General features: G+C 41.5%; 1 protein-coding gene and 1 long non-coding RNA gene across 8 annotated transcripts in view; one reads left to right on the top strand and one right to left on the bottom strand.

Moving 5' to 3' along the window:
• Ubn2 (ubinuclein 2) overlaps positions 1 to 12,105 on the bottom strand; it is a 73,028-nt gene extending 60,923 nt beyond the window's left edge. For 6 of the 7 annotated variants that reach the window (XR_015685532.1, XR_015685534.1, XR_015685533.1 and 3 more), the window contains exons 1-2: positions 11,432 to 12,105; positions 5,303 to 5,395 (exon numbers count right to left, since the gene is read on the bottom strand). Coding sequence is in view for 4 of the 7 variants with exons in the window: in XM_087657235.1 (XP_087513361.1) it covers positions 5,303 to 5,395; positions 11,432 to 11,857 (519 nt within the window). In the remaining 3 variants the exon portion in view is untranslated. 7 annotated transcript variants of the gene reach the window in all.
• Positions 12,106 to 12,522: 417 nt separating this feature from the next.
• LOC147994809 (uncharacterized) lies at positions 12,523 to 15,126 on the top strand. Its single transcript, XR_015686487.1, has 2 exons — positions 12,523 to 14,479; positions 14,615 to 15,126. It is a non-coding gene; the product is annotated as an uncharacterized LOC147994809 (long non-coding RNA).
• Positions 15,127 to 16,025: the final 899 nt, after the last annotated feature.

Genomic DNA, 16,025 nt, shown 5'->3' with positions numbered 1-16,025 from the left:
TTTGGATATCCACACATGTAATATGAATGTGGACACCCAAGCAAACATCACATAAAATACTTAAATATATAGTTTTTAAGTTTAAAACAGGTGTTGTAGAGATGGCTCATGCAGTTCAGAGTACTTGTTGCTCTTGCAGAGGACCTGGCGGTTTGAGTCTAGCACCCACAAGGTGGTTTACACCCATCTGTAATTCCAGTCCCAAAGCTGGAACTTGTTGTGCAGCTCAGGCTGTTCTCAAAACGTGCAATCTCCCTATCTCAGCATCCAAGTACTAAGATTACAAGCATGCGCCACCATTTCTGTCTTGGAATAACTCATTCAATAGACACCCAAAAGGAACATATGAGTTGTGAATTTTAAGCATTAAAATTTACCTAAAGGAACTCAAGACAGATTAGCAATGTGCCCTCCCTAGTAGACAAACCTATAATGAATCACTCTTTTTCAGTATCTTTAAAAAAGACTGTGCCCTACGACAGAATCATAATTTATAATTTTCTGAATCTTTTTATACTGTATAATTTACACATTAAGTAGACTTTAAAAGAATCAAAATTTACTTCCATTTTGTTACGTCTCAAATAAAGAACCCTTTTAAAGTCCTTTTTCTAAGTACTCCTTCATGAGTCAGTCATTAGCACTGAGTCATTAGTACTGGCTTAACCTGATAATCAGTATCTCAAGCCAATGTTGAAGGATTGCAGTAGTAAACTGAGAAACAAACAAGCTACTCCTAAGGCAGGACCGCATCACCTCTGTGACAGTCAATGGAGCAAAGCATCAACATTCTCTGATCACATATGGCCAACAGAGCAAGCAGGACACCAACTGATAAGACTCTGGTCTTACAACCAGAAGAAAATATCCTTGTCACAAAGCCTCTCAATTTTTACCCCAGACAGTCCCCTAGAACTATCTTTTTACATCCATGCTGATTTCAACCTTCTAATAAAAAGCCTACAGTTTTAAATCAATGGAAACAGTCGCCAGCACAGAAACATTAATACACACTTTGATAACCACCACTTATGGGTGTAAGATCTTCCACATGTCCTAAAACTGCTGTTTCACAATATGTCTGCAGGTATTAAAGATGTTAAAAATGTATTTAGCTCAGAGGCCATATAATAAAAATGGCTCAACAAAGCAAATGATCAGAATTAAACAAAAAGGTACTGTTGAGCAAGGATTTCTTTTCCCTTTAAGACTACCCAATCCCTTAAAGTTTTTTTTTTAAAGATTTATTTATTTATTATATATAAGTACACTGTAGCTGTCTTCAGATACACCAGAAGAGGGCATCAGATCTCTTTACAGATGGTTGTGAGCCACCATGTGGTTGCTGGGAATTGAACTCATGACCTCTGAAAGAGCAGTTGGGTGCTCTTAACCGCTGAGCCTTCTCTCCACCCCTCCCTTAAAGTTTTTAAAGACCATTTATGATGATATCCTGGATTTTCAGGACCCCTAAAAATAACAAAATCTCTGGATGTTCAAATATCCTGTATAAAATATCATAGTGTTTATACATAACTCCCTTGTATCCTGCTGTATATTTTATTTCTAGATATTTGTTAACAGCTAGTGCAATGTTAGATAGTTAGCAACCTGCATTGTTCAGGGAATACTACAAAAAAGTTGCCATGTGTATAATACAGACACACGTCTCTTTCTCTCTCCTTTAGAACACTTCTTATTTCAGTGGGGTGAGTCCAAAGAGGTGGAATCCACAACTACGGCGGGCTGTCCCAGGCTACTACTTTATTTTATTTTTGCTTTTAGTTTTGTTGTTTTTCAAGACAGGGTCTCTCTATGTAGTTCTGGAAGTCCTGGAGTTATGTAGACCAGCTTGTACTCACAGAGAGTCACTACATCTAGCCTGGTTGGAGACCACTGTTAGTCTAGAACACTAAATTCACTGGTATTTCTGTTTCATGAGTAGAACTCATTTTGTAGTTTTCTTAACAAGTTTGCCCAAACTCTATCCAAAACTTTAGCAAGCTGAGTCTTAGGAGCCATACCCAATAAAAGGACAAAAACGGAAGAAAACCAGAACCTGGAAGGCTACTCAAATGCTCTAACTTCTCAAAGGAGTTAGAAGCACCAATGAATGATATAATTTTTAAAATGATAACACACTTTATAATATCCACTTCCTAATGCCATATCCAAGGGGACTATTAAAAGTATTTCACAACTAGTTGTTAGGTCACTCAACACAATTTATACAATTACTAAATTATTATTTTTTTCTGGGCATGGTGGCATGCAACTTTAATTCCAGTACTTGAGAGGCAGAAGCAGGTTGGTCTGTGAGTTCTGACCAGCTAAGGCTGCATAATAAGATCCTACTTGGATGGATGGATGGATGGATGGATGGATGGATGGATGGATGGATGGATGGATAGATGGATGATGGATGGAAGGAAGGGAGGGAGGGAGGGAGGGAGGGAAGGAGGGAGGGAGGGAAGAAGGAAGGATAGGCAGATAGAACAGGACAGACACACAAGGAACATTTTTACATGTATTTAGTTATTTTGGGCAAGGGGCATGTGGAAGTTGGAGGACAATTTGCAAAAGTCAGCCTATCATGGATTTTAAAAATTAAGCTCAGGTCCATTGGGCTCAGCAGAAAGTGCCTTTATCTGCTGAGTCATCTTGCCAATCTAACATATTTGTTTTATACTCTATAGCAAAATAAAACTCGGGGCTGGAGAGATGGCTCAGCGGTTAAGAGCGCCCGACTGCTCTTCCAGAGGTCATGAGTTCAATTCCCAGCAACCACATGGTGGCTCACAACCATCTGTAAAGAGATCTGATGCCCTCTTCTGGTGTATCTGAAGACAGCTACAGTGTACTTATATATAATAAATAAATAAATCTTTAAAAAAAAAACAAAAAAAAAAAAACTCAAGACTTTTTTAAAAACACACACACACACACACACACACGGGGGGGGGGACGACAGACAGACAGACAGACAGACAGACAGACAGACAGACAAAAACCAGAGACACAGTTTCCCTGGTTTGTAGCCCTGACATGGAATTCACCATGCAAATCAAATCTATCTAGCCTAGACAATTTGTTGTGACCCTCCTGCCTCTGTCCTCAGAGAGCTGAGGTTACAGGCATGCTCCACACAATGATTACTTCAACTATTTCATTTATATGGATCCTCAGAATTACTTTTGGATCACCAAATTTATCATTGTTCCCTTAAAAAAGCAAAAGGAAAATATAAAATACTCTGAAGCTACTAGGACTCTGATACATACATTAATACTGGCATTCCAAATCTATAAGGTAGAGGAAGCAGATTTTTTTTATTTTTTTTATTTATTTTTTATTAACTTGAGTGTTTCTTATATACATTTCGAGTGTTATTCCCTTTCCCGGTTTCCGGGCAAACATCCCCCTCCCCCCCTTCTTTATGGGTGTTCCCCTCCCCATCCTCCCCCCTTGCCGCCCTCCCCCCAACAATCTAGTTCACTGGGGGTTCAGTCTTAGCAGGACCAAGGGCTTCCCCTTCCACTGGTGCTCTTACTAGGCTATTCATTGCTACCTATGAGGTCAGAGTCCAGGGTCAGTCCATGTACAGTCTTTAGGTAGTGGCTTAGACCCTGGAAGCTCTGGTTGCTTGGCATTGTTGTTCTTTGGGAAGCAGATATTTTTATAAGTAAGGAGACTTTAAAGCTATAATTCATCAGTGGTAGTAAATGCTTGTCAAGGAGTTGCTCACAATCAAAGTTAACTGAGTCCCATGTGAGGCACTAGGCACTGTGCTGGACACCTTCACAGAGACTACTGAATTTATACCCAGCTCTAGAAATGGAAGTCCCAACACATATGCAGTACCAAACTAAGAGAACAAGTCTAAACCCATTAAAATGCACCCTGTTCCCTGCTCTGACATACACCACTTAGAAACTATCTTAAAACATAGCCAGAACCTGGGGTGTTTAGCCTCAACATCTGAAACCATCATCTTATTCAGGAGATACAGACAGAAAGATCATGACTTTCAGGCTTCCCTTGGCTATAGAGTGAGACTGTCTTAAAACAGCAAGGACAACCAGAAAAGACCTCACTACAAACTGGCATGGGTTTTTGGGTATCTTTTCTTTTAGAGCATCTACCAGTTCATCTGTCTTAGTGAAGAGCCACAGATTATACACCCAGAAGGACTCTTAAAAAAAAGGAATCTCACTTATAGATATGAAAGTTGGGGCTTAAAACAACTTCATCCGGGGTTGGGGATTTGGCTCAGTGGTAGAGCGCTTGCCTAGGAAGCACAAGGCCCTGGGTTCGGTCCCCAGCTCCGAAGAAAGAAAAAAAAAAAAAAAAAAAAAAAAAAAAAAAAAAAAAAAAACAACTTCATCCAAGGGGCACAATTTGTTGGTGGCAAAGAGTAGCCTACAACTTAACTCAAATTCCACTGTATTTTGGTTATTTCTTTCTCATGCAGGAGCCAAAAAAAGTCAATCTAAAGAGTTACACTTTGAGGATAACAGGAATGGCAGGCCAGTGGATACTGATATCCCATTTCTGTAAAGCATTTCTAATGCGCACAGAGGAACCAGAAGTGCAGCCTCATTTCCCAACTCACCAAGAGTAGTTAAAGCATTGAATAAACAAGACATAGGGATAGAGCTTTCTACAGTCAGTTATATAGTTTTAAAATTGGAGGAAAAGTTATATGAGAAATTATATTACACTGTTATATTTTATTAAAATAAGAATTAATATATTGTTGCATGGAATATGGGATATACAAGAATATTTAAGGTGGATATGACATAAAGGAGTTTCCTACTGATTCTGATCTACAGAGCTTAGTAGTACAGTCTAAAGCACTTCTCTTAAAAGGAGGAAGGTGGATAACTGCTATACTAAAAGAACAATGTTCTCCACAACTGTGGGAAGAGGACAGGGTTAGAGCTACACGCAGCAGGATGTATTGTCTATTCTTGACTTTGTGTGACCATGGACCAGGCACTTAGCGCCTCTTTCTCTTCATCTATAAATACAGTGAATCTTTCTTACCTGACAGTTTTTTTATTATACATTGTTAAGCAAACTGTTTAGATTCTAGAAAGACTGACTGCAACGAATGCAGCCTACTAATACAGTCAGGACAAACCTGTAAAACTGTCTGGCAGTCAAAACCATTCATTCAGCTTCAATTTGCGAGATCAAGATAAGTAAGCAGTTGCTATTTATAGGCCCTCCCAACTAACTAGACAAAGAAAACTGGCCAAGAGGGCAAAATGACTGAGGTAAATATTATTGTACTCACGTATTTCATTTCAAACTTCTTAGCCAACATTTCCACTTCTTGTCTCTCCTTATGCTCATCAGTAAATGGATCTTCTGTATGAACAAGTTTCTTCTGATTTAAAGGAAATGGGAAAGAAACACAAGTATTAGTACTTCTTCAACTACACTGCCATGTAATAATCATATATCAACTACAGTTCAATATAACTAAATATACATTTAATAGCACAGCAAGTATTCTCATTATACCCATTGTATTATTTTCCAGACTTGAATATATCTTTATATTTCAATGAATCAATATTCCTAATAGAAACAAATAGGTCAAAAGCATTAAAAGCTATTTTTAACGATAGTACATAGTAGGAAAGTATCAGCAGCTAATAGACGTATATACACTGTACAGTTTTTTGATGGTCAAGAAGTCAACAATCTAAATTGACTCCACTTGCAAAATGATCCCATCCCAAATAAAGCAATCGCTCCTCAAGACTAACATTAGGTAAAAATGAAAACATACATTTTGTTTTGATATTATCCCTAAAAAGGACTGATTCAGCCACTTAATATCCCTAAAAAGCTAATCAATTATAGAATCAGGATTTATAATATGCTTACAAGTTATTACTGAAGTATCTGCAGCTGTCTGGCTTTCTGCTGAGACTAAGAATAATTTCTTTATCATCTGTCTCCTGTCAATAGATATCAATTCAAGGGATACACAAAGCTAAAAAGCGCAATAGCTCACCATGGCTTTCTTCTAACGGTGTAAAACGAAACGTTCTAAAATAGTTTAACACACACACACACACTGAGCAATTCACCATACACTTGCCAAAACAGATAAACTTGTACTCTTTCCTGATTTTACTACTTTTTTTTTAAAGATTTATTTATTTCCATTGCTCTCTTCAGACACACCAGAAGAGGGCATCAGATTCCATTACAGATGGTTGTGAGCCACCATGTGGTTGCTGGGAATTGAACTCAGGACCTCTGGAAGAGCAGTCAGTGCTCTTAACCACTGAGCCATCTCTCCAGCCCCGACTTTATTACTTTTAAAAATTAAAATATTATTGTGCGCTGCTGCACGGTGGGGATGAGTGGGTATGCATGCATGTGGAAGTCAAAGGGTAACCTTATGAGCTTGGTCTTCACTTGTACCTTTCTGTGGATTGTGGGGAGTGAGCTCAGGTTGTTAGTCTTACTAGACATGCGTTTTGGCCAATGTGTTTTATATGCATGTTTTTCAATGTACAAAAAAGCTAAGAGCTACTTTTAAAAAATACCATTTTTATCCAATTAAGAAAAATTTACTTTGAAAAAACTCTAGTTTTGCTGTTTGCCTGTTTTGTTTTTTTTTTGAACACAGGGTCTTTATGTAGTCTTGAACGACCTAACTTACTGAATAGACTGGGATGGCCAACTCAGAGGTCCTTCTAGTTCTCTCTCCCTAATGCTGGAATTAACAGTGTACACAACCACACTCATCTGAAAGTAAGTATTTTAAAGGGTTAACTTTTTCTAACTGATGTAGCAGCTTTAAATAGTTAAAAATGGGGCTGGAGAGATGGCTCAGTGGTTAAGAGCACCCGATTGCTCTCCCAGAGGTCATGAGTTCAATTCCCAGCAACCACATGGTGGCTCACAACCATCTGTAAAGAGATCTGATGCCCTCTTCTGGTGTATCTGAAGACAGCTACAGTGTACTTAGATAGAATAAATAAATAAATCTTTAAATAGTTAAAAATGAAAGTATATTACAACCAGGACAAAGACCTGAATTTGGAACTAAGGCACTTCATCCTAAATATAAAGACTGACACACAAAATCAGCCCAAAACAGGACAGGGAAACATGAACAGGATGAGGGCAAAGGGGTTCATCTTCCCCAGCACATCAGAATAAAGGGAGACTTCTTAAGATTTTAAAGAGTTGATTTTAGAATCAATTTTTAAATGTAATAATAAATATTTAGATTTTCTTATCCTAATGGCATTATGAATGAAAAATATAAAACTCAAAGGGAAACAACCTAGCAACAGAAGACTGGTAAGGAAGGTAAGCATTGAATTGGGAAACGCAGTCATCTAATGGAACTAACTGAAGCAATCATCATGTTTGCTGTTAAAATTGTTCCCTCCCATCACAGTGCAGTCCAAATACTAGGCCCTTATTCGCATAGGGACTTTTATGGGACCCAGAGCCTTTCACCACATGCTAATTAAAACCACTGAGCTTTACCTCCAACCCAGCCTGACTCATTTTTATATATGTAAATATAAACAAAGATTTGTATTTTTTTTAACTAAGAATCACCTTAAAATGTCATTCCAAGTTGTTTTTCAAGACAGGATTTCACTACAGTTTAGGCTAGTCTCAACATTATAATCCTGTCTTAGTATGCTGATACAAAGAGTATCACCATGCCCAACCCGTTCTAAAGTATTTTGTGTACTTAATACAGGCATCAAAATCTATCTCTTGTTTACACATGGTCTAGAAAATTAAAAGACTCACTTCTCCTCTACAGTTAAGAAAAATGTTGGCAATCCCAGCACTTAGGAGGCTGAGGTAAGAAGTCTGACAGAAATGTGAGGCCAACCTGGGCTACACAGTGACACCTCAAATCAACAAACACCCACAAAGAACTACCATTTTCCCCAATAAAAACTCAAGAAGAATCTCCCCCACCCAGGTAAAACAAATTGCAAGTTATCAGCTACCTATGTGTGATATCAATGCAATGATTCTGTTCTTCGACCCTAGTAGCACCTGTAAATCCTTTGCAGGTCTTATCCAACATAAGAAAGGAATACCAGCATTCTGCAATGCTGCAGTCATCACCAGCAGTTTCTCTCACAGGAAACATTTAACTCGTTTTGTTCTCAAATGGGTACTCAGGTTATCTGATTCCTAGGTTTGCTAGGAACTGAACTTTTTTCTTATGTATTTGTCATGTCCATAATTCAGAATGCATTATTGCCAGCAACGGTGAACACATGGATCTCTCAGGGCAGGGACGATTCCAATGTCTCAGGCATTGAAAAAAAAAATATATATATATGGTTGAATATATAGTGAACCACAGTTATGGCATAAATACCACAAAGAAAAAACAAATTAAAGGGCTGATCTAACCTGCAAGGTGATCTTGCTTGTTAGAGTTAGCCAAGATCTACTTTTCCTCATAAATATGGACAAATTTCAACTGTGTATGTTAGTTGGGACTGCACACTTCATTTAGCAGGAAAGAAGAAGGATGGTTATTTAAATATACCCCAGTGTAGATGATACTTATAACATACTGTTTTCAATAGCCCACACCTACCAACTTTCAGTTGACAAATCTTATTCACTGACATACACCTATTTAAAAATTGAGATTTGTTTTTCTAATTTGACTTAGCCTACTAAGGTACACTAATTACGGTAACTCAAAATTAAAGTTACTTTGGAAAAATTATAACTCTAAAAATAAATTAGGGGCTGGGGATTTAGCTCTGTGGTAGAGCGCTTACCTAGGAAGCGCAAGGCCCTGGGTTCGGTCCCCAGCTCCGAAAAAAAAAGAACCAAAAAAAAAAATAAAAATAAATTAATCGAAGCCAGTGTTGGTGGTACCGGTCTATAATCCCAGCTACTCAGAAATCTGAAACAAGATCATAAATTCAAGGCCAATATGGGCTACAAAGTAAATTAATGGCCAGCCTCATCAGAATCATCTTGTCTCAAAAACAAAGGATGGGGAGTACTTGGAGTCATGTCAGTAATACATCCCTGGCCTGGCATATTCAAGACCCTTGGCTTAGACTTCCTGGAGGAGGAACTTTTGGGATTACCACTTTGTAGACATCCTCCAGTCGGTCAGTCTTCTAGGATCTTTCTTTATGGAACTGTCACAATTCATTTACAGAAGTGTAATTTATACATTCTTAAATAATAAATATATTAAATGGGACTAATCATAGGAAAATGTGGCAACTTTTCCTACAAAAGTATATCACATTAAAAAACAAATTCTTTTGTGGAATTACAAACAAAAGATAAATGGTTGAATATATAGTGAGAAAATTGAACCAATAAATCCCTAAATTGATATTATCTATGAAGCAAACATAAAAATTAAACCCAACTCATATGTCTCATAGAATATAAAAGTATAGCCATGTACCAAACATTGCTTTAAAGGTCAAGGAAAGATCACATACACAACAGTAAATACCACAGAGCCTATACAGCAGGTTAAATGTAAGTAGGATATATCTAAAAACAGACTAAAACACCTACTCAGGTGTACAGGAAAGTGTACACCTTTGACTCCACTACTCAGGAGGCAGAGGCAGAGGGGTCTGAGTAGGAGACCTGGTCTACAAAGTGAATTCCAGGACACCAAATCCGGTTTCAAAGCAAAACAAAATCTAGGTTATTGTAGGTACTTTCTATTTGCACAACAACAAACCACAAAGTAGCATTATGTAATTTTTTTCTACCAAAAATGGCTTTTGTCTTGCTGTTTTATTATACCTGTGTGTGTGTGTGTGTGTGTGTGTGTGTGTGTGTACACAACTTGGACAAGATGGCTCTCTCCTTCCCCCATGTGGACGGAACTCAGGTCTCTAGGCTTGGCAGCAAGTGCCTTTATCTGCTGAGCCATTTTGTTGCCCAATTTTTGTTTTTTTGAGGCAGGTTCTCAGTATGTGGTCCTGAACTCTTCATCCTTCCACCCCAGCCTCCAGAGTGCTTAGGTCACAGGCTACCATACACATCTACAAAATGTTTTGCATCTGTAACTTATGCAAATTGTAAAAATTGTACACCTACTTATATTAATGAGTCAAGGATAATTCTTTTGAAAATGCTCCAATTTAATAGACAAAAATTATATTCATATTGCAAAAACAAAAAGAGTTATGGATGAATTGAGTCTACAGGACAAAATATACGTGAAAGTGACTAAAATGGTCTCTACCCCTAACGATTCAATTTCTCTGAAAACATTTAGTAATGATGGCCACACAATACTTGTAACTAGCCATCAAACGATTATCTGGCACAAAATGAACACAGATTAATGGTATTAGTCAATGTGAGACTTTTAACTAAAGAGTCCTTCACTGCAACAACAAAGATAGTTGAAAGGAACTAATGCATTCTGGAGTCCATTAGAAAGCCCAGTCTAATAAAGAGCATGGTCTCTAAACAAGAGGGCAATGCCTCTGTCTGTCTGCCTGCCTGCCTCTATCCGTCTCTCTCTCTCTCCCATCTCCCCCCCCCAAAGATCACCAACCCACAACAATAAAAATTACAGTCACCGACAAACCGCTGTCCTAATCCCCATTGTTCACCGGTTCCCTCAAAAGCATACCGATATATTTTCCTAATTTTTTTAAATTAAGAGCGAATGTTTTTTCCGTCATTCTCCACAAAACCACAACGGACAAACGCTCCCAATTCGAACTAATGAGAGCCACTCAAATAATATGACTGAACAGCCACCGAATAAGACAGGAGACCTTTCCATTCAAAGACAATATGCACAAACTCAACACACACAAAGCTAACAATATTTACCAACACAAGTGCAACCACATTACGAATCCACTTTTTCATTCCTAACGTGGAATCATTAGTTTCTGAAAATGTTTAATTTCTCTTAAATCCCCTTCAATCAAGGAAAATAAACCACCCGGCCACGAGCCCATCTCAGCAGCCCTGGCGCACGATACAGCTGGGTTGAGGAAGGATGAGGATGAGCCGAGAAGGGGTCACACAATCTCTCCGCTTCAGACCGGGGGGCGTGTCCCCCAAGGTTTTTTCGCTTCCCTTCTACCGGAACGACAGATGGAAGTGCCACAAGAAGCTAGCCGCACGGCTCGCAGGGCCTCGGGATTTGGTGTGGGGAACAGAAAGGAAAAGGAGGAAAAAGCTGAGGTTTCGAAAGGTGCACAGGAAAACCGGCTCGGCGCGGTGTGGAGGGGGCAGCCTCGGCCACCCAGGTTGGCCGAGCGGCGCAGCTCCCGCCCCGTCTAGCCGCCCGGCCCCCGCCACCCCACCCCCGGGGCGAGCGAAGTGCAGAGCAGCCCGGGCAGGCGGCGGGTCCGGAGGCGCCCGGGCTGTGGGGCGGCCGGGAGGGAGGGACCCTCTGTACCCGTTGTTCTCCGCACAGCAGCAGCTCCGGGTAGCTGAACTCCACGCAGCTTTCGTCCGTGGGGTCCTTGAGCACCAGCTCCAGGCGAACAGTCTCCTTCGGCGGTCGCGGGGGCGGCTCCGCCCGGGAAGCCGACTCCCGCGGAGGGGGAGTCTGCAGGGGCAGCGGCGGCGGCGGCGGCTCGGGCCGCGGGGGCTCGCGCTGCAGCGCCATGGGCGGCTCGGCGCGGCTGACCTCGCGCTGGGGGAGCGGCTTGTCGCGCGCCGGGGGCTGAGCGTCAGCGCGGGGGGCCGGCTCCGCCCGGGCCGGCTCGCGGTACGGCTGCGGCTCCAGTCGGGGGGGCTCGCGCTCTGCGCCCGCGAAGTCGGCCTCGCGCCGCCTCACCGGTGACAGGCTAATGAACGCGACTCTGCGCGGCTCCGCCATCCCCACTGTTCTGGCCCTCGGCGTTCGCTCGAGCCGGCTCTCGTCTCGACGCCGCACGGCGTGCCTGCCCGCCTTTCCTTCTGCTCTCCGTCACTTTTCTTCCCTCCAGCACCCTCAGCTGTCCCCGCGGACGCCACCGTGAGTGCGGACCAGGTCCCTGTCCCCGCTACTACGTTCTGATGGGCTCCACCACCATCGCCAGGGTCGCCGCAGCCGCCATGTTGGATCCCCCACATAAATAGAAGCAGGCCGCTGAGCGGGCGCATGCGCACACTAGAGACGCTCGCGTCCACAGTCGTGGCTGTTGCTCAGTTTTCCTCTTTTCCTCTCAACAGTCTGGAGGCCAGACAGCTCGGCGGAAATGACGTCACAAATAGGCCTGTCTCCGTGGCAACGGGGACGCTATGTATGCTTTGGTTTCAAAGGAGGGGTTTGGGGTTCCCGGAGTGATTTCCTCCTCTCGCCCGGAAACCGAGGCACGCTCGCGGATCCCTTAGGGTGAGCGTCGCGATGTGCCTGGGACCGACCCAGTCATGGCGCCGGGTCCCGCCCGACGTTGGCCTCTGGCTCTCGGCGTCGGGGAACAGGGTCGTCAACTGAGGATTCCTAGCGGACCCAGGAAAGGGGTGAGGGACTGGCGGCCCGTCTTCCCGGCCTGCCGGTCCGTTGCCCAGTCACCTGAGGTGTCCAGGGTAGAAAGGCGAAGACTAGACTCGCCCCAGACCCCTCCCGAAAGCGCCACGCTGCCTCCCACACTTCTCCGTAGTCGCTTTGCACATGGCGGTGAGACGCTTAGTGACGCGCCTCAGTTGAGAAATTGAACTGGCAAATGAACAGTTCTTGAAGACTCGAACGTCTTGGCAGCGTTTGGTGTTATTTTAGGGGACATGCTCTTGGGGGAAAATAAAATCATGGCTCATATTCTAAAAAGGAAAGAGCGTTGTTTTAAGCTTCGCTGGAGCACCCGTGGGAAACGAACTGGAATTCAGATTTTAAAGGACTAGAGCTATTGGCCCTTTAAATCTATTCAATAGAAAGTGAATTTGAGGGCTCCCTTTCCACATCCTCAAGGAAACTCACGCTTGTTAATTGCATTAACTAAATTAGATGTTGAAGAGCTGAGTCAAAGAGACGTCACAGACATTTTTAGTATTTGCTCTTCTATTCCTTACTAAAGGTGTATGCCAAGTGGTGAGGGAATGTTCATCCCAAAAGGTCCTGCTAGCTCTAAGCCAGGTGTGGAGATGTACGCCTTTAGCCTCATTTAGCCTCAGGAAGATACAGGCTGTTACATTTCAACACTGTCCACATTTAAAAAAAAAAAAAAAAAGCAGGTCAGCTAGCACTTCTTAATGAAAGTGGTGGCACTCTGGAGCCAGGCAGATTTCTTTGAGTTCAAGGCCAGCCTGTTCTACTTGGTGACTTCTAAGCCAGCCAGAGCTACATAGTGAGACCCTGTCTGAAAAAAACAAACTGGCAACAAGGGAAAAAAAATGATGAGGGGCTGGGGATTTAGCTCAGTGGTAGAGCGCTTACCTAGGAAGCGCAAGGCCCTAGGTTCGGTCCCCAGCTCCGAAAAAAAAGAACCAAAAAAAAAAAAAAAATGAATTTCTTCTTTAAAACGCTGCAATATTTCCTTGACATATTTTATGTTTAACATTCCTTCCACTACTACTGATTTTGATTGGGGTCTCCTATTTTGGACTGAAGTGACCTTTCTGCTCACAGACTTGTTTCTGCGGTCTTCTAATGGGTCAATGTTTCTGAAACACTGGTTGTTATATCGCCCTCTATCCCATCTCCAATTGACTGAGCACTATACCTGTGTTCAGTTTCTGCAATTTATCACAGAAATTGCAATCTGTCCTCACGCCAAGCTCTTCTATAGGTAACCTGTCACACAACATTATCTTCTGCTGGGTGCTTTCCAAATACTAAACATCAATCGACAGTGAGCAATAGATTCTAATTGGCAGTGTAACTACTCAGAATAGCACTTGAGAGGCAGAGGCAGGTGGATCTCTATGAAATTGAGTCCACCCTGGTCTACAGAGTGAGTTCCAGGATGGCCAGAACTCTGTAGTGAGTGAGACACTGTCTCCAAGAAACAAAACAAGAAAAAAGTAGTTTCTACCCTGTAACCCAGTGTACACACACACACACACACACACACACATCATGAAATTTAATCTACCTTACTAATATAATGTAGCATAGAGTAAAAACAATGATGGAGGTCAAAGGACAACTTTGTAGAATCTGTTCTCTCCTTCCAGGTGACCAAGCTTACACAGCAGTGCCTGTACTAATGAGTGATCTTGTTAGCCTAGAATTGTTTAAATGCTAATTTCTAGTCTTGAGTGTATTTTCCTACACAGACAGTAATAATTATATGACTGGTTCGCTACATTTATCTAGCGTAAAGTGGTGTACTTTTTCATTCTAAATGCTCTGTAGCAACAGTTTAGATTGTGACATTACCACACATTTGTGTTAGCTTGTCTACCATATTTACTGTATCCACCAGTGCTGAATAAAGTTTTTATTTCATTTTGCTTTGCTTTTTAAGACAGGCTCTTACTATGTAGCCTTGGATGACATAGAACTAGCTCTGTAGACCAGGTTGGCCTCAAAAGCAGAGATCTGCTTGCCTATGCCTCCCCCCGCCCAGTGCTCCCCAGTGCTGTGATAAAAGGCATATACCACTAGGTATAATGGCACACACCTTTGATCCTAGAGCTCAGGAGGCAAAGGCAGGCAGATCTCTGTGAGTTGAAGGCCAACTTGGTCTACAATGTCAGGACAGCCAAGGGTAGGAAGAAAAATCTTGTGTCAAGGCATGGGGCTTCTATTCTTTTGTCTAATAAAAAAAATCCTCGGAGTTGGGGATTTGGCTCAGTGGTAGAGTGCTTGCCTAGCAAGCGCAAGGCCCTGGGTTCGGTCCCCAGCTCCGAAAAAAAAGAAAAGAAAAAAAAAACCAAAAAAAAAAAAATCCTCTTTGAGCACAATTTATAGTATCTTGAATGATATCTCTAACATACACATATGATGTTGATGACATCTTTTTATGAAAAAAATATAGGGTTTCCCCTACCCTGAAACTCAATAGGAAATTCTAGTTTTCTGTCAGCAAACAACATTCTCATGTGCTTACTTGCATATATCTCGGGGTGTTGTGATCATGTAAATTGGTCTTAAAAGTTATGCTTTAAGTTCTAAAGGAGGGTGTGTCAAGTGTTGATTTTTTTTAAAAAATCTATTATAATTTGCTTTGTTGTTGTTGTTTTGTGGAGTTGGGAGGAGGGGGATTATGTGTGGGGAGGGGTAGTGATGAAGCAGGATTTCTCTTGTGTAGCTGTCCTGGAACTCGTTCTAGAAACCAGACAAGCATAAAACTCATCTACCTGTCTCTACCTCCTTAGTGCTGACCACTACTGCCTAGCTGCTTGCTTTTTTAAAATAATGCTTGTAACCCTCAAAACAGGTTTCTGAACCCTCTAGCTGGTTGCAGTTTTGAAGTCGAAGTAAATGTGCATCTTAGCAGTTAAGAAACTGAACAAGTCAGGAAAAAGTAATTTTACTCCCTAGGAACTAGGGATAGAAAATAGATACCTACACATTTCTGAGAGAATTCTTTTAAAGAATGATTTACTTATTTTATGTATGTGTGTACACTGACAGTATCCTCAGACACACCAGAAGAAAGTATCAGATCGTGTTACAGATGGTCATGAGCCACCATGTGGTTCCTAGGAATTGAACTCAGAGCCTCTGGAAGTACCTAGTGCTCTCAAATATTGGGCCATCATTCTGAGAGAATTTTTAAAAGCTCTAAATGATGTAGTTGAAGAAAGGGGGCCTTAAAGAGGCTAGAAAGAGGTCATAATCAGTTCCTAGTGAGTGCAAAGTATTTTTTTTCCTTCTAGTTACATTTTTATTATCGTATATATTTTTTTTAATTTAGAGAATACTTTATTAGTTTTTGTAATCAAACCCACGTATATAAGACCTTACATATTTAATACAGTGTGTTACCCCTGTACAAATGGAAAAAACTTAAGTTCAACATTTCTAGACCAATATGGCTGTTAATTTCTGTACAGTGCCAACTCAACACAGTAAACGGGGATACTTTTTTCGAAAGTTGACAGCACAGGTAAAGTTTCAA

This window comes from Rattus norvegicus, chromosome 4 (genome assembly GCF_021556685.1).
Source record: "Rattus norvegicus strain SHRSP/BbbUtx chromosome 4, alternate assembly SHRSP_T2T, whole genome shotgun sequence".
Lineage (NCBI taxonomy): Eukaryota > Metazoa > Chordata > Mammalia > Rodentia > Muridae > Rattus > Rattus norvegicus.
The sequence above is the reverse complement of the archived record's forward strand: the minus strand, read 5'-3'. Positions and strand labels throughout refer to the sequence as shown.